The sequence below is a fragment of the Somniosus microcephalus genome, chromosome 1 (assembly GCF_052327205.1).
Source record: "Somniosus microcephalus isolate GS21.2 chromosome 1, FLI_Smic_1.0, whole genome shotgun sequence".
Taxonomy (NCBI): Eukaryota; Metazoa; Chordata; class Chondrichthyes; order Squaliformes; family Somniosidae; genus Somniosus; species Somniosus microcephalus.
The window spans coordinates 79135890-79160452 of record NC_140987.1 but is presented as its reverse complement, the minus strand read 5'-3'; the positions used below and the strand labels follow the sequence as shown (position 1 = coordinate 79160452).

At 45.8% G+C, this 24563-nt stretch overlaps 1 protein-coding gene across 3 annotated transcripts in view; it reads left to right on the top strand.

The window, feature by feature from the left end:
- The window catches only part of polr1e (RNA polymerase I subunit E), a 67033-nt gene extending 43042 nt beyond the window's left edge, over nt 1-23991 (top strand). For all 3 annotated transcript variants that reach the window (XM_085983637.1, XM_085983635.1, XM_085983636.1), the window contains exons 10-12: nt 7977-8058; nt 16532-16663; nt 23438-23991. In XM_085983637.1, coding sequence (XP_085839763.1) covers nt 7977-8058; nt 16532-16663; nt 23438-23594 — 371 coding nt within the window. In that variant the 3' untranslated portion in view covers nt 23595-23991. The remainder of the gene's footprint in view (nt 1-7976; nt 8059-16531; nt 16664-23437) is intronic.
- Nucleotides 23992-24563: the final 572 nt, after the last annotated feature.

The following is a 24563-nucleotide window of genomic DNA, read 5'->3' as shown; positions in this document are numbered from 1 at the left end:
AGAAAAGCAAGAATATTTTTGAAATGGTGAGAGATTGGGAAATGTTGGTGTTCAGAGGGACCTGGGTGTCCTTGTACACGAATCACTGAAAGTTAACATGCAAGTAAAGCAAGCAATTAGGAAAGTAAATGGTATGTTGACCTTTATCACAAGAGGATTTGCGTATAAGAGCAAAGCCGTCTTACTGCAATTATATAGGGCCCTGGTGATACGGATAGGTCATGGCCCTGTGGGTAGCGGAGCGGGCCCAGGGGCCGTGTAGCCTGATCCTGCTCCTGTTTTCGTGTGTCTAATGCTGTTAGATTCAGGAGATAGTCCTGTCATAGTGGATTGGCGGTTAGGATCAGATCAGCCATGATCTTATTGAATGGCGGAGCAGGCTCGAGGGGCCAATTGGCCTACTCCTGCTCCTATTTCTTATGTTCTTATGTTCTTATGTTCACACCTGTGTGCAGTTTTGATCTCCTTACCTAGGGAAGGATATACTTGCCATAGAGGGAGTGCAATGCAGGTTCACCAGACTGATTCCTGGGATGGGGGTATTGTCCTATGAGGAGAGATTGAGTCGACTAGGCCTATATTCTCTAGAGTTTAGAAGAATGAGAGGTGATCTCATTGAAACATACAAAATTTTTACAGGGCTTGACAGGGTAGACGCAGGGAGGATGTTTCCCCTGGCTGGGGAGTCTAGAACCAGGGGGTCACAGTCTCAATAAGGGGTCGGCCATTTAGGACTGAGATGAGGTGAAATGTCTTCACTCAGAGGGTGGTGAATCTTTGGAATTCTCTACCCCAGAGGGCTGTGGCGGCTCAGTTGTTGAGTATATTCAAGACAGAGATTGATAGATGTTTGGATATTAAGCGAATCAAGGCATATGGGGATAGTGCAGGAAACTGGAGTTGAGGTCAAAGATCACCCATGATCTTATTGAATGGCGGAGCAGACTCGATGGGCCGAATGGCTTACTCCTGCACCTAATTCTTATGTTCTTATGAGCCTTGGAGGTCAGCCGAGGGGGTGGTGAAAGTGACTTAGAAGCAAGTCTAATGAACGAATGTGAAAGAGTGAGTGTAGGCTGAGTCATTGCCATTGTGTGTTTTGCGAATTAATTAAAATCCAAGTCTCTCATGTTGCCTCTATGGTGTGGAGATGCCGGAGTTGGACTGGGGTGGACAAATGTAAGAAGTCACACAACACCAGGTTATAGTCCAACAGTTTTATTTGAAATCACAAGCTTTCGGAGCGCTGCTCCTTCGTCAGGTGAAGTGGAGAGATGCATAAAGACACAGCTTATATAGTCAGAGAATAATGCCAGATGATTACAGGTAATCTTTCTAACTGCCATTTATCACACCTCGGCAGAGAGCTAATCACAGCAATCAAAGGTGTGAATGGTGTCCAAACAGGTTAGTCAGGAAAACATTACATCAAAGGACAATGAGGTGGGGTCACAAGGGGTCAAATGTTGCGGATGCTGGGGTCTATGAAAAACAAAAAACAGACAAAAAAACATTTTTTTTGCTGGAAATCACAGCAGGTCCGGCTGCATCTGTGTAGAGAGAACAAGCCAACGACGACTCGAGTCTGGATGACCCTACATCAGGTGGGGTTACATGTAGCGTGACATGAACCCAAGATCCCGGTTGAGGCGGTCCTCATGAGTGCGGAACTTGGCTATCAGTTTCTGCTCTACGATTTTGCGTTGTCGTGCGTCTCGAAGGCCGCCTTGGAGAATGCTTACCCGAAGATCGGAGGCTGAATGTCCTTGACTGCTGAAGTGTTCCCCGACTGGGAGGGAACACTCCTGCCTGGCGATTGTTGCGCGGTGTCCGTTCATCCGTTGTCGCAGTGTCTGCATGGTCTCGCCGATGTACCATGCTCTGGGGCATCCTTTCCTGCAACGTATGAGGTAGACAACGTTGGCCGAGTCACATGAGTATGTACCATGTACCTGGTGGGTGGTATCCTCACGTGTGATGATGGTATCTGTGTTGATGATCTGGCATGTCTTGCAGAGGTTGCCGTGGCAGGGTTGTGTGGTGTCGTGGCCGCTGTTCTCCTGAAAGCTGGGTAATTTGCTGCGAACGATGGTCTGTTTGAGGTTAGGCGGCTGTTTGAAGGCGACTAGTGGAGGCGTGGGGATGGCCTTAGCGAGGTGTTCGTCGTCATCGATGACATGTTGAAGGCTGCGAAGAACATGGCGTAGTTTCTCCGCTCCGGGGAAATACTGGACGACGAAGGGTACTCTGTTGGTTGTGTCCCGTGTTTGTCTTCTGAGGAGATCTATGCGATTTTTTGCTGTGGCCCGTCGGAACTGTCGATTGACGAGTCAAGTGTCATCCCGTTCTTACGAGGGCGTCTTTCAGCGTCTGTAGGTGTCCATCGTGTTCCTCCTCGTCTGAGCAGATCCTGTGTATTCGCAGGGCTTGTCCATAGGGGATGGCTTCTTTAACGTGGTTAGGGTGGAAGCTGGAGAAGTGGAGCATCCTGAGGTTGTCCGTGGGCTTGCGGTAGAGTGAAGTGCTGAGGTGTCCGTCTTTGATGGAGATTCGTGTGTCCAAGAATGAAACCGATTCTGAGGAGTAGTCCATAGTGAGTTTGATGGTGGGATGGAACTTGTTGATGTTATCGTGTAGTCTTTTCAGTGATTCTTCGCCGTGGGTCCATAGGAAGAAAATGTCGTCGATGTATCTGGTGTATAGCGTTGGTTGGAGGTCCTGTGCAGCGAAGAAGTCTTGCTCGAACTTGTGCATGAAGATGTTGGCGTATTGGGGTGCGAATTTGGTCCCCATGGCTGTTCTGTGTGTTTGGGTAAAGAACTGGTTGTCGAAGGTGAAGACATTGTGGTCAAGGATGAAGCAGATGAGTTGTAGGATGGCGTCTGGAGATTGGCTGTTGTTGGTGTTGAGTACTGAGGCTGTCGCAGCGATGCCGTCATCGTGGGGGATACTGGTGTAGAGCACCGAGACGTCCATCATGGCGAGGAGTGTTCCTGGTTCAATTGGTCCGTGGGTGCTGAGTTTCTGTAAGAAGTCTGTAGTGTCGCGACAGAAGCTGGGGGTTCCCTGTACGATGGGTTTCAGGATGCCCTCGACGTAGCCAGAGAGGTTCTCTCACAGGGTTCCGTTGCCTGATACGATAGGACGTCCGGGTGTGTTGGCTTTGTGTATCTTTGGGAGGCAGTAGAAGTCTCCCACGCGGGGAGTACGTGGGATGAGAGCGCGTAGGATGCTTTGAAGGTCTGGATCGAAGGTCTTGATCAGTCTGTTGAGTTGGCGGGTGTGTTCTTTGGTCGGATCTGCGAGTAACTGTCGTCTGTAGTGTTCCTGGTTGTCCAGTTGTCGGTATGCTTCTTTGCAATAGTCTGTTCTGTTCTGTATGACGATGGCTCCTCCTTTGTCTGCTGGTTTGATGACGATGTTGCGGTTGGTCTTGAGAGTGTGGATGGCGTTGCGCTGTGCTCGGGTGACATTCTGGACTGTCTTGTGAGTGCGGCTGATGAATCTGGCGTTGATGCATCTCCTGACAGCTTGAGCATACATGTCAAGCTTAGGGCAGCGACCCTCCGGTTTATTATCATGTAGGGCAGTCACTGAGGTACTGACAACCTTGTTTCAAATCTAGTATCTGATCTCCAGAGCAAGTAATAAATGAATGCAAACTGGGGTGGTCATCAATGTTCCCTGTAAGCTGTGCGGCCGCGCAGTGCTCCAGACACCCTGCGCAACCGGCTTGCCAGCTTTTCAGTGCTAAAACTGAGCATGCGTGGTATTTTGAAGGGGCTGCGTGGCGCCAAACAAAATGACAGGGAACATTGGTGCTCATACTGACTGGCTTTGCAGTCTACAGCATGGTACCAAGAAGTTGCATTTGAACCATGGGATTGACTTAACTGGAGACAAATTTGCAGTCATAAAAAAAATTCTGTCAACTCATTATTAATTTCCATAGTTTGAGCACCTTGTCCCAAGGAAATGTGCTCAAAAAATTAATGTTTTACAATTTTAGTTGATTTTTTGAGCTGTTTTAAATTGTCTGCTGGGAGAGGTCAAGCCTATTTGATATCAATTTGCTAGCCCATTCATCTAGCAGGCCCAAATTTGATCCAATTAGTTTGGGTTCAAACTCAGGTGATGGGTGAAAGGACAATGTTACTGTCCTCTGCGCCAGCTATTGTTTCCACATGCCTTTTTATTACTTCAACATTGAGTTCAATAATTTCAGATCATAACCTCGGCCCCCATTTTTTCCATGGCCTCTCCCCTTCCTATCTCTAATCTCCTTCAGCCCCTCAACCCCCCCGAGATATCTGCACTCCTCTAATTCTGCCCTCTTGCGCATCTCTGGTTACAATTGCCCAACCGTACCTTCTGTTGCCTAGGCATTAAGCTCTGGAATTCCCTGCCTAAACCTCTCCGCCTCGCTACCTCTCTCTCCTCCTTTAAGACGCTCCTTAAAACCTACCTCATTGACCAAGCTTTTGGTCACCTGCCCTAATTTATCCTTATGTGGCTCAGTGTCAAATTTTTTGTCTTAAAATACACCTGTGCAGCGCCTTGGGACGTTTCACTACATGAAAGGTGCTATATAAATACAAGCTGTTGTTGTTGTCCTGGTTGAGCGAAGACTAAGGGCTGGATTTTGATACTGGAGGCGTGTTGGAGGCGGGAGTACAACTTTTGGGGTTGTAGTCCCGCCTCCATCGAGTTGTGGCCAACCCACTCGATTTTCACTTGATTGACCTTGTTGAGCCCGCCCAGTGGGCTCAGCAGGTCAATTAAGGGCCACCCGGCAACAGGTGATGTCACAGATTGACATTCCATCTGTCAAGAGCTTTTGACAGATGAAATATCAGCGTTTGACAGCTCTTTGAAGCTGTCAGAGTACAGATTGTCAGTGTTTAAGTTAATTCCTTCCTCTCAGGCTGATTTAGAGATCGCTCCAGAACAGAAAGCTGAATGCTGCAACTTTTGACAGCTTGCGGCCATTCTGCTTTCTGTGCCGGTGAGATGAGGGACTCCTGAGACCTGAAGGAAGGAAGGCTGTAAAGGTAAGTAAAACTTCTTTAAACACTTTACACACACCAAACACACTTACCTCTGCACTCATGCACCCATCACTCACCTGAACACCGGACATCTCGACCCCTTCAGCCCGACGGCCCGCCTCGCTAACTTGGCGTGGTTTGGAGCCGTCGGGAATCCCACATTTCAGGAGTAAAAATAGGGATTAGGTCAAAAACTGCCTGTTAACTACCTGTTAACAGGCAGTTAATTGGCACTAATCCCCTTCCCGCCTCGGGGAGGCGGCTCCCAGCACAGGTAGGGTATCCGCCTCCTTTGAAACTGGCATGGAGGCGGGTTGGGGGTGGAATGGGTTTGTGCCCCCCCATTTCACGATTTTAACCCCCCACACACCCAATGAAAATCCTGCCCTAAGAGTGCAAACTTGGCGATCAAACCTGGTTCTGTGTAGCACAGGCAGTCATTGATCCACTGGCTATAGACTCTGGAACAGTTCCCATGGATTGGAGGGTAGCTAATGTTACCCCACTATTCAAAAAAAGGTGGTAGAGAGAAAACGGGGAATTATAGACCGTAAGCCTGACATCGGTAGTGGGGAAAATGCTAGAGTCCATTATAGAAGATGTAATAGCAGTGCACTTGGAAAACAGTGACAGGATCAGACAAAGTCAACATGGATTTACAAAAAGTAAATCGTGCTTGACTAATCTACTGGAATTTTTTGAGGATGTAACTGGTAGAATAGATAAGGGAGAACCAGTGAATGTGGTGTATTTGGACTTTTAGAAGGCTTTCGATAAGGTCCCGCATAAGAGATTAGCGTGTAAAGTTTAGGCACATGGGATTGGGAGCAAGGTACTGACTTGGATAAAGAACTGGTTGGCAGACAGGAAGCAAAGAGTTGGAATAAACGGCTCTTTTTCCGAGTGGCAGGCAGTGACTAGTGGGGTACCGCAGGGATCGGTCCTAGGACCCCAGCTATTCACAATATTTATAAATGATCTAGACAAGGGAACTAGATGTAATATCTCCAAGTTTGCAGATGATACAAAGCTGGGTGGGCGTGTGTGCTGTGAGGAGGATGCCGAGAAACTCCAGTATGATTTGGACAGGTTGGGTGATTGGGCAGAAGCATGGCAGATGCAGTATAATGTGGATAAATGCGAGGTTATTCACTTTGGTGGCAAAAACAGGAAGGCAGATTATTATCTGAACGGCAATAGATTGGGAGACGGGGAAGTGCAACGAGACCTGGGTGTCCTTGTGCACCAGTCGCTGAAGGTTAGCATGCAGGTGCAGCAGGCGGTTAAGAAGGCAAATGGTATGTTGGCCTTCGTAGCGAGAGGGTTCGAGTACAAGAACAAGGATGTCTTGCTGCAGTTGTACAGGGCCTTGGTGAGACCACACCTTGAGTATTGTGTGCAGTTTTGGTTGCCTTACCTGAGGAAGGATGTTCTTGCCATGGAAGGAGTGCAGCGAAGATTCACCAGACTGATACCTGGATGGCAGGAATGACGTATGAAGAGAGATTGGGTCGATTGGGCTTATACTTGCTGGAGTTTAGAAGAATGAGAGGGGATCTCATTGAAACTTATAAAATTCTAACAGGACTAGACAGACTGGATGCAGGAAGGATGTTCCCGATGGCTGGGGAGTCCAGAACCAGGGGTCACAGTCTAAGGATAAGGGTTAAGCCATTTAGGACAGAGATGAGGAGGAATTTCTTCACCCAGAGAGTGGTGAACCTGTGGAATTCTCTACCACAGAAGGCAGTGGAGGCCAATTCATTAAATATATTCAAGAAGGAGTTGGATATATTTCTTAAGGCTAAAGGGATCAAGGGATATGGGGAGAAGGCAGGGACAGGGTACTGAATTTGGATGATCAGCCATGATCTCATTGAATGGCGGAGCAGGCTCGAGGGGCTGAGTGGCCTACTCCTGCTCCTATCTTCTATGTTTCTATGGCTAGCAACTATTTGCAGGTTTAATTTCAGACGTTTTGCACAAGGTGTTATTCTGTCTCCTACTGCAGTACGTGGAAGATATTTAACTGTTTCCAGTTTTGACTTTTATCTGATAACCGGAAAATCAAATAACTGTATTCACATTCCATGGCAAGAGTCTGAAGCTACTGTATAGTCTGCTTATTGCTTACCCCACTGACACACGCACGCATGTGTGCCGCAATCACTTTTCCTTCTTTTCGGTTTTTTGAAAAGGTTTCCGCATCCTTCTCTTCTGGGATAAGCTTTCCTTTGCAATATGATAGAAAATCCCAGTCTGACTCAAATAGTTTGTGCTTCGACATAATTTTGAAGCTGTTATGCTGTGCAGTTTCAGCTGCTGTTTAATGGAGGGAAGTGATTTTAGTAACTTGATAACTGTTGGGCTAAATATTAATTATTTTGCCCCACATTTTCTTGATAAACTTTCAATGATTATCCTTCAGTTTGCCAATCATTGTATATTGTCATGAAAGGGTTGCTGTCGGTATAAATAGACTCAAATTTGACTAAAACCACCCATGAAGTTTTCAGGATCTATATAAAGTAATACTGTGAAACATTTCTGAATTATAATCTTATCTCAAGTTCAGATGACGGTTGTAAACTACTTAAGTTTTGTTCCGAGCATTTGAATACCCTTGGTCGGGTTCCTGCCTTGTTGATCACTCCCAGGTATCAATTGTCTTCTGACTTAAAAACATTACAATCATCCTTTGTGTTAAAAGTGAAAATGACTGAGAGGTAAGTAGTTTGTGCTAGATATCTATTAGTATATACAGATTTTAAAAATCAATATGCTAATTCAATTTTTTTTGTGCATTTGTTATTTTTGATCTTTCTCAAAAAATAAATGTGATCCAGTGCTGTATTTCTACAGCGTGAGTAGTCTGTTCCTAACTAAACTTCATATTCATGTACAATTTTTTTTAATTTTCTGCTTCAGGTTCCCTTGGGAGTGATGTGGCGGATGTTGTAAAAAACAGTTTGATGAAAAATTTCACAGTTCTGACTTACAACAATGGACGGTAAATATGCTTTAAGTAGTTAAGCTTCTTCTGAAGAAGGAGAATGGCGTAATTTTATTTTTACAAGTACAAAAGATTGTTCAAATAACAAGCCCCAAACATTGCCAGTACCATTAATATTGCCTACAACATAATAAAAGAAAAAAGCTTGCAGCCTCTCTGGAAAGCACCATTGTTAGGCTCCGAATATTGTTCCCAGATCGTTTATCCTGCTGTTCCTTCAATGCCATGCTGAATGGCCAGAAGTGCTGAGGAATCAGAGTGTATGTTTGTGTTGTAAATGGGGGGGGCGGGGAATCGGTGTTTTGTTCCCGATAAGGTAAGATAGAATGGGAGGCTTGATGAGACTATATTGCAGAATTTGTCTCCTCATATAGTGTGCAGGTGGAAAGCTGATCTTAATTCCACTGAAACAGTTAATAATGTGTTGATTTAAAAAAACTATGAATATATTAGCATGTGATTAAGCAGGCCATTCAAATTAATCCTTTAATCCATTATTGCCTCTTTTAGAATACTTTTTGTGATGTCTTTACCAATATAGATACATGTGAACAACTCTTTTTTGGTTGCCTGTTTTCTGGATTCATCGGTTAATTGCCTATTAATCTACAATATGTTGTGGCTGCCTTTTGGTTGCAGATGACACAAAGCTCGGAAATGTAGTGAACAGTGAGGAGGATAGTAACAGACTTCAGAAGGACATAGATAGAGGGGTGAAATGGGCAGACACAGGGCAGATGAAATTTTAATGCAATGAAGTGTGAAGTGATGTATTTTGAAAGGAGAAATGAGGAGAGGCAATATAAGATAAATGGTACAATTTTAAATGGGGTGCAGGAATAGAGAGACCTGGGGGATCACATACACAAACCTTTGAAGGTGGCAAACCAGTTGATGAGACTATTTAAAATAAAAAGCATAGGGATCCTTGGCTTTATAAATAGAGGCATAGAGTACAAAAGCAAGGAAGTTATGGTAAACCTTTACAAATCACTGGTTAGGCCCCAGCTAGAGTATTGTATTCAATTCTGGGCACCACACTTTAGGAAGGATGTCACGGCCTTGGAGAGGGTGCAGAGGAGGAGATTTACCAGAATGGTACCAGGGATGAGGGACTTCAGTTATGTGGCAAGACTATAGAACCTGGAATTGTTCTCCTTAGAGCAAAGAAGGTGAGATTTAATAGAGGTGTTCAAAATTATGAGAGGTTTTGATATAGTAGATCGGGAGAAACTGTTTCCACTGGCAAGAGGGTCAGTAATCAGAGGACACAGATTTAAGATCATTGACATGGGGAGATTTTTTTTATTCCGTGAGTTATGATCTGGAATGCACAGCCTGAAAGGATATTGGAAGCTAATTCAGTAATAACTTGCAAAAGGGAATTGTGTATATACGTAAAAAGGAGACATTTGCATGGCTATGGGGAAAGAGCGGGGGTGTGGGACTAATTGGACTGCTCTTTCAAAGACCAAGCACGATGGGCCAAGTGGCCTCCTTTTGTGCTCTCTGATTCTATGAAATGTTTTGACACCTAAGGTTTAAAGAGCCTACTGAAAACCCGATCTTTTCAACTAGGCTTTTGGTCACCCTTCCAATCTCTCCTTTCAGCCTCTTCCTCCATTTCCCTGTCTGTTTCAATTTTGAAGTGCCTTGGATGTTCTTTGTTAAAGACGCAGTATAAATGCAGGTTGTTGTCAGACCGAGTCAAAGGACGAAAGACCCATTTTCTTAATTTCTTGGGGGAGGGAGAACCAGTTCTTTGCCCAGAATCTTTTTCTCTTCTTGTGAAGAGATGGCCATCGCACAGCAATGTCTGAATGCTCTGTCAATATCCATATTACCTACTAATGCCACCTTTTTGTGGGTTATATGTGCTGCTCATTCTTGTGTCAATCAGCTTATCGTACCTCAAATGTTTTGCCTTCTATTTGACGTGGGACCCAAGGCCAGTTTCTTGAAGGGTCATGACAAACTGTCTCCTTGGCCCTATGGTCATGTGACAAACTGTCCTTGGCCCACAGTCATGTGGCAAACTCCTTATCCCACCATGTACAGTGTTCCTCTGTAGGCTGGCTTGCTTGCTGTTTTCCAAATATCTGAAAGTTCTTTGCTTTTGAAAGCTCTTCAATATCGTAATACCACAATGAGAGTTTTATTTTATGTTCCATAGTCTTTTAGGTTCTTTCCTAAGCTCCCATTTTCTGCATGTGACAATTTTTGTCATGCTGACTGGCTCTCTGGTAGCCATCCCTGTGATGAGAAGGATTGGTGAGCTGCATGCTGATGCGCTATCAATTACTCAAAAGACAGGTTAAGCGAGTAACTAACAGGCTTTTATTAACAAGAGAATGATGGTGTGCCTCGAGTGGTCGACCGGTCCAGAATGCAGAGGGACTGTGGAGCAGTCACCTTTATACCTGGACTCGTGGGAGGAGTCAGCCGAGGCATGTACAGACATGTACACAGTGGAATACAAACAGTGGTTTACCACATTCACCCCTTGTTTAAAAATGAGTCCGGCGGGGTGAAGTGTATTAAAAGTTAGTGTATTGGAGTCTCTCCGGAGGTCTTGTCTGCCGCTGTGATCGACGTGGCGACGGCAGGGGTAGTGAAGCTTCCGGTGTCGAGTCCCGCGTAGGCTGGGGCACTGGTGTGTAGTCCTCGTGGGTGTCGAGCGGGTCGCGAGGCCCAGGCGTGCCGTCTGCTGGGGCTGGATATTGGGTCGTGGGGGGGGGGTGGTAGTGGGTAGTGGGTTACTGCGGCCCCCAAGGGTGCGAGGTCTTGTATGGAGACTGTGTCCTCCCGCCCGTCTGGGTACGCAATGTAAGCATACTGGGGGTTGGCGTGGAGGAGGTCGACCCTCTCGACCAGGGGGTCCGTTTTATGGGTCCTCGCGTGTCTTCTCAGTCGGACCGGCCCTGGGGACGTCAGCCATGGCGGTAGCGATGTCCCCGATGTGGACTTCCTTGGGAAGACAAACATTTTCTCATGAGGGGTGGCGTTAGTGGCAGTGCAGAGCAGTGACCGAATAGAGTGGAGCGCATCGGGGAGCACCTCCTGCCGGCGGGAGGTCGGAAGGCCCCTAGACTTTAAGGCTAGCAGGGCGGCTTTCCAAACTGTCGCATTCTCTCTTTCCACCTGTCCGTTCCCCCGGGGGTTGTAACTGGTGGTCCTGCTTGTGGCAATACCCCTAGCGAGCAGGTACTGGCGGAGTTCGTCGCTCATAAACGATGAGCCCCGGTCGCTATGGATATAGCTGGGGAAACCGAACAGGGTGAAGAGGTCGTTCAGACATTTAATGGCACTGGTCATGTCCGGGCAGGGGATGGCGAACGGGAAACGGGAGTACTCATCAATAATGTTGAGGAAGTACACATTGCTGTCGGAGGAGGGGAGAGGCCCTTTAAAATCAACGCTCAGGCGCTCGAAGGGGCGAGTGGCTTTTATCAGGTGAGCCCTGTCTGGTCTATAGAAGTGCGGTTTGCACTCAGCGCAGACTTGGCAGTTCCTGGTCATGGTCCTGACCTCCTCAATGGAGTAAGGCAGGTTGCGGGCCTTGATGAAGTGGAAGAACCTAGTGTCCCCCGGGTGGCAGAGGTCATTGTGGAGGGCCCGCAGTCTATCGATCTGCGCGCTGGCGCAGGTGCCACGCGATAGAGCATCCGGGGGTTCATTGAGCTTCCCGGGCCGGTACAAGATCTCGTAATTGTAGGTGGAAAGTTCGATTCTCCACCTCAAGATCTTGTCGTTTTTGATTTTGCCCCTCTGCTTGTTGTTAAACATAAAAGCAACTGAACGCTGGTCAGTGAGCAGGGTAAATCGTTTTCCGGCCAGGTAGTGCCTCCAATGATGCACAGCCTCCACAATAGCCTGGGCCTCCTTCTCAACAGCGGAGTGTCTGGTCTCCGGGCCCTGGAGGGTTCGTAAAAAGAAGGCCACGGGTCTCCCCGCCTGATTAAGGGTAGTGGCCAGGGCAAAGTCGGACGCGTCGCTTTCCACCTGGAAGGGGATGGATTCGTCCACTGCGTGCATGGTGGCTTTGGCAATGTCTTCCTTGATATGGTGGAAGGCTAAGCGGGCCTCTGCCGTCACGGAAAAAGAGGTGGACTTGATCAGCGGACGGGCCTTGTCCGCATAGTAGGGGACCCACTGGGTGTAATGGGAGAAAAACCCTAGGCACCTCTTCAGGGCCTTGAGGCAGTGGGAGTTCCATAAGGGGACGCATCCGGTCGGGGTCGGGACCGATGACTCCGTGTTCCACAACACAGCCAAGGATGGCGAGGCGGGTTGTGCGGAATATGCACTTCTCCTTGTTATACGTCAGGTTCAGGAGTTGGGCGGTGCAGAGGAATTTTTCGAGGTTTGCGTCATGGTCCTGCAAGTCATGGCCGCAGATGGTCACATTGTCCAGATATGGGAAAGTGGCCTGCAACGCATTTTGATCGACCATCCGGTCCATCTCCCTTTGGAAGACGGAGACCCCGTTGGTGACGTCGAAGGGAACCCTAAGGAAGTGGTAGAGGCGGCCGTTTGCCTCAAAGGCAGTATACTGGCGGTCCTCAGGGCGGATAGGGAGCTGGTGGTACGCTGATTTCAGGTCAATGGTCGAGAAGACGCGGTACTGCGCGATCTGGTTGACCATATCAGCTATGCGGGGGAGTGGATAAGCGTCCAGCAGGGTGTAGCAATTTATTGTCTGGCTGTAGTTGATGACCAGGCGCTGCTTCTCGCCGGTCTTAACGACCACAACCTGGGCTCGCCAGGGGCTGGTGCTGCCCTCAATAATCCCCTCCTTCAGGAGCCGCTCCACTTCGGTTTTAATGAACACCCTGTCCCCGGCACTGTATCGCCTGCTCTTTGTAGCGATGGGCTTACAGTCGGGGGTGAGGTTAGCAAACAGTGGGGGGGGGGGGGGGGGGCGGTGACTCTGAGTGTGGAGAGGTTGCACCTGGTGCGCGGCGGGCAATTTTGAAGCTGCTGGCTGCGGACTGTGAGTGGGGGGAGGGGTCCACCGTACGCCATCGTAACACTTTTAAGGTGGCACTGAAAATCTAACCCCAGTAGAACGGCAGCGCAGAGGTGGGGCAGGACCAGAAGTTTAAAATTATCGTACACAGTCCTGTCTACTAAGAGTTTCACCATGCAGTAGCCGCCAATGTCCGCCGACTGGGACTCGGAGGCCATAGAAATCCGCTGGTGCGCAGGCAGGACTGGGAGAGAGCAACGCTGCACCGTGTCGGGGTGGATGAAGCTCTCCGTGCTCCCAGAGTCAAAAAGGCAGATTGTTTCGTGACCATTTACCTTAATGTCCATTGTGGACCGGGCCAGTTGGTGCGGTCTCGCTTGGTCCAGCGTAACGGAGGCCAGCGTAGGGGTCGGTGTGTCGCTGCGGGTATCAGATGAGGCGGTGTTGGGGGCCTGCTGCGTCCCGGCTGTCGTCCAAGATGGCGGCGTCCATGATCCCCATGTGGCTGGAGGCGTCCAAAATGGCTGCTGTTCCGATGGTTCGCACATGGCTGGGGAGGCCCAAGATGGCGGCCCGCACGCGGCACTGCTGGGGTTCGGGGTGGCTTTGGCTCTGGAGACGCTGGCGTAGTGTCCCTTCTTCCCGCAGCCCGAGCAGATCGCATTTTTCGCCGGGCAGTGCGCTCTGGGGTGTTTGGCCTGGCCACAGAAGTAGCATTTCTGGCCTTGGGACACTGCTGTCTGGCCTTGGGGCACTGCTGCGGTAGTTGGGCCGTGGCTGGGGTGGCACGGCGCTATGAGACGGTCCTACCGTGTCCCAGGCTGTCGTTCCCCGCGGCGTCCACGGTGCAGAGGAGTAGGCATCCATGCCCCGGTAGGCTGCGTCCAATGATAGTGCGAGTTCAGAGGCCTTGTTGAGGTCGAGGTCACTCTGCTCCAACAGTCGCTGTCGGGTGTAATTGGACCTGTGGCCCGCTACAAAAGCGTCCCGGATAAGTTCCTCTGTGTACACGGCGGCCTTTACATCCTTACAGCCACAGGCCCGGCCAAGCACAGACAGTGCCTGAAGGTATTCCTCGGTCGATTCCCCAGGTTGTTGTTTACGACTCCCCAGGAGGTGCCTGGCGTACACCTCGTTCACTGGGCGCGTGTACTGGTCCTTGAGCTTGATAGCATCCGCGTACGAGGTCGCGTCCTGGATGACCGAGTACGCTCGGTGGTTCACTTTGGAGGTCAGGACATCCAGTTTGTCCTCGTCCGATTTGACCGTTGCAGCGGAGGCGATCAGGAATTTCTCAAAGCACCTAAGCCAGTGAGTAAACTTGGTGGATGCGTCCGCCTCCCGATGGTCTAAGTCCAGGCATGCTGGTGTGAGGATCTTCTCCATTATAAAAATCTTGTTAATAAAATTGATGCGCTATCAATTACTCAAAAGACTGAGGTTAAGCGAGTAACTAACAGGCTTTTATTAACAAGAGAATGAAGGTGTGCCTCGAGTGGTCGACCAGTCCAGAATGCAGAGGGACTGTGGAGCAGTCACCTTTATACCTGGACTCGTGGGAGGAGTCAGCCAAGGCATGTACAGACATGTACACAGTGGAATACAAACAGTGGTTTACCACACATGCAATAGTCACGAGTGCATTGTTTTTGTTCCTGATAAAGTATTCTTTTGGCCACATCTCTTTTTTTCCTCAGAAGCCAGCCTCTGTCTTTCTCAGTTCCTAGAATATTTTGACTTACTTCAGCCTCCTTTGGTAAGGTACAACACTTCCTGAGATATATGTGCATGCAGTGTTTTCTATTCCATTCACACAACTCTAAAGTAATGCCCTGCGAAGAATTTTAAACCCTTCACCACCAAGCAGTTCCAGGCACACTGCATAGTAATGCCATTAATGTTTACTCTGTATCCGGTTCATTTAACAGCTATTCCACAATGTTTGGTGGGCAGCTGGATGGCGCAACGTTCACACACATAGCATTAATATGTTAACTTTGCTGTTCTTCATTTAGCCAGGTAGAGATGCAAATTTGAAAAATTGTTCCTCTGTTGTGCTCACTGGAACTTTGGTATTTCTTTCAAAAAAGCTGAGATTTGTTTGTGGTGTTATAAGTAGATTACATACCCATATTCTTTTTTCCCAATGCTACTTTGCGTTAAATTTTGCTCCCCCTCTTTTCATTGCATTTTTAGAAATGTTTTCTGCCACCACTCTTAGTAGGTTGAACAATGAACTAAGGGTGACTAGTTGTGCTGTCATGGGCCTTTAGCTGTCCTAAGAGCTGCATAACTGCTCAATTCATTTCATTTCTTTTATTGCGCTGGTTGGAAAAACATAACCAGCAGAGAAGAGCTAGTTCAGAAAGAATGAGGAATATCGGTGTTGAGTAGTCTTTCTACTGACGTCTATCCAAGGTTTCAAAAATTGTAACAAGCATGCCATTTTTTGGACCAACATACTTCAGCATCAGATTAATTCAGGAAAGGAAACTACCAATGGGCCCGTGTTAAGCACTTGCCGATCATTGATTACTAATACAGTAGAATTTTTTTTAATGAAATTTCCTTACAGTAATTCACATCTAGCTGCATGTACTATATATGAAGCACGTTAAATCGAATGGAGATTCAGATCAACACTTACAGTTAAGGGACAATCTGCCACTCAAAGCAGTGTAGAGAAAAGCACATTAGAGGAAAGAGAAGTGGAAAATCTAATCATAGAAACTTACTGCACGGAAGGAGGCCATTTGGCCCGTCGTGCCTGTGCTGGCTCTTTGAAAGAGCAGTCATGCTTAGTCCCACATCCCCGCTAATTAGCCAGCTAAAACAAAGTCTTGGTGCAATGGGAAAAGAAAGTGTTAAACTGCAAAATGATCAAAAAGACAAACATAAATCGACTGCACAAATGAATACTTAACGTGTAAGAAACTCTGTACGACTGGATTAAACACCTCATCTCGAAGCATAGTTTTCTTTTGATGTGTGATGTACAATCCATTGTTTCTGGATTAAATGTAGATTATATACTGCCTTTGGCTGTAAATGTGTTTTATTTAGTCATAGTGAATTAGGGCACTGGAACTGTTTGTATTTGTGTTCACTATTAGGTTTTGCTGTATTGACTTTATTTGATGAAACAGATTTTTGTAAATACTTTTTTAAAACTGTCAAAATATTGTATTAAAACCTTTAGAAACTGCAAGAGTATTACTGAATAAAATAACAAATGTTTAACTCCAAGAATATTCAGTAAGAATATATTTATCCTGTCTCTAAAATTGACTGTACATCATTCAGCATGAGAAATTTACAATTTGACAGACAACATGTTTGTACGACAGGCACAGGAGTTAGTGATCTGTCTAACAAACGTCAGATTTTGCTGGTAATAGCTTTATGGAAAGTAATGAAAAAAGGGTTTGCAGTGGTTGCTGCTGTGTGAAGTCCTGTCCTCAAACCTTGTACCTAACCAACTCCTACTGTCTTTGCTTTCAGTATAAAAAATGTAATGCCAACCTCCATGAAAGCTAAGATAGTGGCATACATTATTGCGCTGGCTTTACACATCAATAGTTTTCAAGCTGACCTCACATATCTACAGCGAGATTTGAAAATCAGTGAAAACAGGTAAGGTTGTTTTCCTTTAAGTATTTTATTAGTTGCTCAGTTATTACCTCCCCTCAGGTTATTACTGTTGAAAGCAGCAGGTACCTGACTTTGTCTGGGGTCCTGGCCTTTACTGGTTATTTGGTAACCAGCTCCAGGATATGTGCAAGAGCAACCTGGTTAACTTGGCCTCAGATTTCCCCTCCTTGTCTTCAGTGATGCCTCCCAACTGATGTTTAAGCAAAGGTTGGGAGCTTACCATCTGAGGAATTGCAAGTGTGCCCTTTGTATTCTGTGACTGTAACACAAAGGCTTTGGCACACCAACATGCTGCATCATTGCTGTAAGATTTCTGTTTTATTCTGTCCTACATTCATTCAGGAAAAGTTGAATTGGATCTCTGGAGTGTTATAAATTATCCACAGTTGCTATAATTTATTAACTCTGTATCACTGCCTGGTATTGCATGTGAACACCATTCAATGTAGAGAATTTGTATTTTGCTGAATTTTTCTTGAAATTGATTCAACCCAACCTATCAATTTAACAGTAAGCCGTGATTGAGTCTGTCTCGACCACCCTTTCAGGCAGTGCATTCTAGATCCTAACCACTCCCTCCGTTAAAATGTTTTTTCTTATGTCGTCTTTGGTTCTTTTGCCAATCACCTTAAATCTGTGCCCTCTGGTTCTCAACTCCTCTGCCAATGGGAACAGTTTCTCACTCTCTACTCTGTCCAGACCCCTCATGATTTTGAACACCTCTATCAAATCTCTTCTCAATCTTCTCTGCTCTAAGGAGAACAACCCCAGCTTCTCCAGTCTATCCACGTAACTGAAGTCCCCTATCCCTGGAATCATTCTCTTAAATCTTTTCTGCACCCTCTCTAAAGCCATCACATCCTTCCTAAAGTGCGGTGCCCAGAATTGGACACAATACTCCAGTTGAGGCTGAACCAGTGTTTTATAGAGGTTCATCATAATTTCAACGCTTTTGTACTCTATAGCTCTATTCATGAAGCCCAGAATCCCGTAAGCTTTTTTAACTGCTTTCTCAACCTGCCCTGCCACCTTCAACGATTTGTGCACATATACCCCTAGGTCTCTCTGTTCATGCACCCCCTTTAGGATTGTACCCTTTAGTTTATATTTCCTCTCCTCATTCTTTCTATCAAAATGTATCACTTCACATTTTTCTGCGTTAAATTTCATCTGCCACATGTCCGTCCATTCCGCCAGCCTGTCTATGTCCTCTTGAAGTCTATCATTATCTTCCTCACTGTTCACTATACTTCCATGTTTTGCGTCATCTGCAGATTTTGAAATTGTGCCCTGTACACCCACATCCAACTCATTAATATATATCAAGAAAAGCCTTCCTCCAGTCCGGAAAAGCAACCGTTCACCACTATTCTGTTTCCTGTCACTTAGCCAATTTCGTATCCATGCAGCCACTGTCCCTTTTATTCCATGGGCTTCAACTTTGCTGGCAAGCCTATTATGTGGCACATTGTCGAACGCCTTTTGGAAATCCATGTACATCACGTCAACGGCATTGCCCTCATCAACCCTCTCTGTTACCGCATCAAAAAACTCGATCAAGTTGGTTAAATACGATTTACCTTTAACAAATCCGTGCTGGCTTTCCTTAATTAATCCACACTTGTCCAAGTGACTGTTAATTTTGTCCCTGATTATTGCTAAAAGCTTCCCCACTACCGAGGTTAAACTGACTGGCCTGTAGTTGCTGGGTTTAGCTTTACACCCTTTTTTGAACAAGGGTGTAACATTTGCAATTCTCCAGTCCTCTGGCATCACCCCTGTTTCTAAGGAGGATTGGAAGATTATGGCCAGTACTTCCGCGATTATTTCTTTCACTTCCTTCAGCGTCCTAGGATGCATCTCATCCGGTCCTGGTGACTTAACCTACTTTAAGTACAGCCAGCCTTTCTAGTACCTCGTCTTTATCAATTTTTATCCCATCCAGTATCTCCTCTACCTCCTCCTTCACTATGTCTATGGCAGCATCTTCTTCCTTGGTGAAGACAGATGCAAAGTACTCATTTAGTACCTCAGCCATACCCTCTGCCTCCTTGCGTAGGTCTCCTTTTTGGTCCCTAATCGGCCCCGCCCCTCCTCTTACTACCCGTTTATATGCCTATAGAAGACTTTTGAATTACCTTTATGTTAGCTGCAATTCTATTCTCGTACCCTCTCTTTGCCCCTCTTATATTCTTTTTCACTTCTCCTCTGAACTTTCAATATTTAGCCTGATTCTCAGATGTATTCTCGACCTGACATCTGTCATACGCGCTCTTTTTCGGCTTCATCTTACTCTATCTCTTTCGTCATCCAGGGAGCTCTGACTTTAGTTGCCCTACCTTTCCCCCTAGTGGGAATGTACCTCGACTGTACCCAAACTATTTCCTCTTTAAAGGCAGCCCATTGTTCCAATACAGTTTTGCCTGCCAATCTTTGATTCCAATTTACCCGGGCCAGGTCCGTTATCATCCCACTGAAATTGGCCTTCCACCAATTAAGTATTTTTACTCTAGATTGCTCCCTTTCCTTTTCCATAGCTAATCTAAACCTTATGATACTATGATCACTGTTCCCTAAATGTTCACCTACTGACACTTGTTCCACTTGACCTACCTCATTCCCCAGAACCAGATCCAGCAATGCCTCCTTCCTCATTGGGTCGGAAACGTACTGATCAAGAAAGTTCTCCTGAACAGACTTCATAAATTCTCTCTCCCTGCCCTTTACACTATTACTATCCCAGTCTATATTAGGATAGTTGAAGCCCCCCCCCCCCCCCCCCCCAATTATCACTATTCTATAGTTCTTGCATCTCTCGGTCATTTCTCTGCAAATTTGCTCCTCCATATTTTTCCCACTAGTTGGTGGCCTATAGAATACACCAGTAGTGTAATGACACCTCTATTATTTCTTAACTTTAGCCATATAGATTCTGTCCTTGACCCCTCCAGGACAACCTCTCTCTCCAGCACTGTAACATTCTCCTTAACCAATACTGCCACACCACCTCCTATCTTTCCTGAACACCCTATATCCCGGAATATTTAATACCCAATCCTGCCCTTTTTTGAGCCAGGTCTCCGTCATTGCCACGACATCATATTCCCATGTGGCTATTTGCGCCTGCAGCTCACCAACCTATTTTACTATGCTTTGTGCGTTCACATACATACACTGTAAACCTATCTTAGACCATCCTGTGTTTTCTCTTAGTCTGACCCCACCTAATACCTTACTATTTCTTACTTAAGTGCTATCCGTCTCTCCCAATCCTTTGTGCCCATTGTTTCTTCTTTCTAATGCTACATCCTGGTGCCCATCCCCTGCCAACTTAGTTTAAACCCTCCCCAACAGCACTAGCAAACCTCCCCGCGAGGATATTGGTCTTGGCTCTGTTGAGGTGCAACCCATCCGGCCTGTACAGGTCCCACCTCCCACAGAACCGGCCCCAATGCCTCAGGAATCTGAAGCCCTCCCTCCTGCACCATCTCTCCAGCAACGCATTCATCTGCTCTATCCTCCTATTTCTATACTCACTCGCGCATGGCACCGGGAGTAATCCAGCGATTACTACCTTTGAGATCCTGCTTTTTACTCTCTTTCCTAGCTCCCTAAACTCTGCCTGCAGGACCTCATCCCTCTTTCTACCTATGTCGTTGGTACTGATACGGACCACGACCTCTGGCTGTTCACCCTCCCCCCCCTCAGAATGTTCTGCATTCAAGCAGTACAGATTGGAAAGAACAGTCTATTTAATAGCAAGTAATACAGATTGGAAAGAACGGCTCATTTAATAGCAAGCGGTAGGTGTCAGCTGTGGTTCAGTTGGTAGCACTCTCGCCTCTGAGTCAGAAGGGTTGTGGGTTCAAGTCCCACTCCAGCTACTTGAGCACAAAATCTAGGCTGACAATCCAGTGCAGTACTGAGGGAGTGCAGCACTATTGGAGGTGCCGTCTTTTGGATGAGACGTGATGAGGCCTGTCTGGCCTGTCAGGTGGACGTAAAAGATCCTACGGCACTATATCGAAGAAGAACAGGGGAGTTCACACCAGTGTTCTAGCCAATATTTAGCCCTCGAACAACATCCCTAAAACAGATTATCTGGTCATTATCACATTGCTGTTTGTGGGACCTCGCTGTGCACAAGTTGGCTGCTGTGTTTCTTACATTACAACAGTGACTGCACTTCTGAAATACTTAATTGGCTTTAAAGTGATTTGGACATCCTGAGATTGTAAAAAGCACTATATAAATAAAGGTTCTTGCTTTAGTTTGGAAAGAGCAGCCCATGTAATAACAAGCAATGCAGCTTGGAAAGAACGGCCCTTTTAATGTTCATTACTTAAGAGTCTCTAATTGGGGGCGTGGCAACCTGATTCACAGATCGGGTTCCACGTGCGCTCATCACTGCAAGTTTAGATGCCATGTGCGTAAAGGCTACAAAATGCTCAGATCCTGCCCCCAGAAATATGTCGCACACAATGTTGTGAAAGTGTATGCAAAAGTTTGAGCTGTAACATATGGGGTGTGAAGCACTTTGGGACATTGAGAGGTGTAAAAATAAATGTTCTAGTTCTTCCCATGTAAGATCTCCCCGTGTTTGCGTGGGCAGCTCCGGTTTCCTCCCACAGTCCAAAGATGTGCGGGTTAGGTTGATTGGCCATGATAAAAAAAAGTGGCCCGTAGTGTTAGGGGGATTAAATACGTGGGGTTACGGGGTTACGGGGATAGGGCTTGTGTGGAATGGCTGTCAGTGTAGGGACCGGGTGCTAGGGTTTGGATGATCAGCCATGATCTCGTTGAATGGCGGAGCAGGCTCGAAGGGCCGAATGGCCTACTCCTGCTCCTATCTTCTATGTTTCTATGTAGTGTGTGAAGGCCCAAACCCTTTAAAAGCTTGTGACTGTACTGCCATTGATGGAAATGTATTTTAGCACTAGTGCAATGTGATGATATTTGTGCCTCTATTTAGTAAGGGGCCCAGCTGAAGTGTTTTTCAAGTGTTCTAAGTGTGTTGTAAACAATTTCCATATTTTTGTAATCCATTTTAAGTTTTTTTGAGTAGCTAAGTAGTAACCGTTTTGTATAAAGTAAGATGATGTTTAAATATAGTTTCAATTTTTTTTTTTAACTGTTACACAGTGCTTTCTGCTCCTTATCTTTTCGAATGGCTCCCTGTGGCATTCAGTACTGGATTAGTAGTACAGGAAACTTTGTGATATCCGGCACTGACGGGACCGGCGTGTTGCCGATCTATCAAAACTGCCGGACATACAAAGTTAATGTTGAAGCATACGGAGGTTTTCATCTCCGTATCTGACAACAAACACTGTTGCTTAGCAACAGCTTCTAAAGAGTCAGCTGCAGCTGCAAGCGTCTCTAGCTGAAGCTGTTGCTATAGCTACAGACCTTGCAGTGCCTGACTGGGGAAAAAAAAAAGAACGAGAACTAAAAAAACTTTTAGAAAACGGCTCCTGATTTTTGCCGTTAGATCGAATATTCCGGACATACAACCTCCGGATAAACCAAAGTTTCCTGTACATTTTAAATGGTTTTTGTCATCTGCATGCTGAATGTAGATAATTTATATAAAGAAATGAAATAGTTTCAGTTAAGGACTACTCGTTGTGAAACCAACCTCCAGAACTCCTCCAATAACTTGGCCTCACTAGATTTGGACATTTATTTTTTAATTTCTTAGGCTTGCCTATTTTGAAAACGAGAACAATTGGGACTGTTTTGTAACACTATTTCTGCCCAGTCCGATAGTAGAAAATATATTTTTTTTAAATTCCTAGCAGAGATGCACTTTAATGGCTTGTAATTAAAAGTTCGAAGTCTACAGTGTCTTAAACTTACTACTAACTAGGACTTAGAATGTTCAGCATTTTGGCAATTTTCACGGTTCCATGCCCTGAATTTGTAAAGTTATTAACTGCTGTGTAGTGTTGGCTTACAACCACTAAAGGCCCTATTGACCATAAAAGATGGCTATCGTGACATGTACCTTCACCCACCTCTAACATTTTCAGGTTTGTAACTCCCCGCTAAATCCTACGTTGTCTACAGCAGTGGTGTGCGACCTCCAGCTCTGGGGCCAAATGAGGCCTCAAGCCTTGCCAGCCCAGCCCTTGAAGCCTAGGCAGCTCGGTCCTATTTGTGTTTACATTTCTCATTTGCGGTTTGTTCTGCTTGATTTCTGTGGGCCTGGATGTTTGGAATGAGCTGTTCTGAGCTCTGTTGCCATTGGTGAATAAATCCTAAATTAGAACATCAAGACGTTGAAATACGAATTGAATTTTGTATGTAGCCCTGAGGCTCCATACCATGTCTCTGTGATCCATGAAGGCAAAAGCTTGGACTCCTCTGCTCCACACTACAGTAATAACTTAGGAACCGGAGTATGCCAGTCACCCTCTTGAGCCTGTTCCCCCATTTATTTAGATCCTGGCTGATCTGTATCTCAAATCTACTTACCTGCCTTTGCTCCATATCCCTTGATACCACTACCCAACAAAAATCTCTACCTTACTGGGGACATTGAACCCCCAACCATGGTGAGCAGAATATGGCCTTTATCTAACAATTCAGTTGCGCAAACCTTGGTTATTATATAAGGGATTAATTGGTGCATGAGCAAACATTCCCCTTACATGTGCCATTAACTGTTTTCATATATATCTCTCACTTTTGTTAATTTAGCGAATGGTACAAAAGCCGTTCATTTCTCAACACCTGTTTTATTGTACTTTACAGAATTTTGGACATTGCAAGAGCGATGGGTTTAAAGGTCGCAAAGAAAAAGGTGAACATTCCCGGTGGTGCTGCAGAGGATCATAAAATAGCGACTCTCATATTACCACTGGTTGTGCAAAGTACACCTCGTGGTCACAAAAGGAAGAAAATGAAATAAAAAATTGTAACCAGGGACACACAACCAATGTTCCCTTTAAGCCGCACAGGGGTCCTACGGAGCCAGCTTTTCGATGGGAAAACTGCGCATGTGCGATATGTTGAATGGGCTGCACAGCCCCCTAAAAAAAATTACAAGGAACATTGCACATAACCCAAGGGTAAAATCAGCCTCTGAGTTCACAAAGGGACATGTGTGAATAATCTCTAACCAAAGGAACCCTGTCTGGTATGAAGAGTTGGTAAATACTTCAGAAAATATTTTTATTTTAAAATAGGAGGACCCAGGTATCATTACAGTGTGATCGAGATGTAATAGGCGCTTTAAATTATGAGTTAATAGTTGACTGTTGAGATATGTCTCTGGTTTTCTTATTAAAACTTCAAAATACAACTGAGTAATTCATGTGGAGTTGAGTATTTGTCCAGTTGATTCCCAGTGGACGCACTGCTAGTTTGTCAGGAAATGCGATGCTTAGATCAGAATTTGTACAAACTGGTCGCTTTGCACATCTCCACCTTATTCATCAATTCAGTCAAAGCTGACCTGGTTATACTGAGACACAGCAGTTTGTTTCCCGGTGAAGTTTGGTAGTAGATTGACATTGGATAAGGTAAGGCTCGATATTCTGGAATTTCGCTCAATTACTTTTGGGGGTTGAGGGGGATTTAAATATGTGGGGCAGAGTCATAAGATTGATGTGGATGAGGAAGCCCATTCATCTATGAAAAAAAAAATCCCCCCATCACAGCATTCAAATATTTCTTAAATGGTTCCACAGCTTCTGCCTTGCACATCCCCTATTCCGATGCCACTTTGTGTGAAGAATTGTTTTAAATCAGTCCTTAGTTTGACGATCAACAGTTTGACCCTATGCCTCATTGTCCTACTGTCATTATTTAATTTAGAGTAATGTTCCAGATTTATCATTTCTGTACATGGCTGTTGGTATTGCGCTTGCTTCGGAGT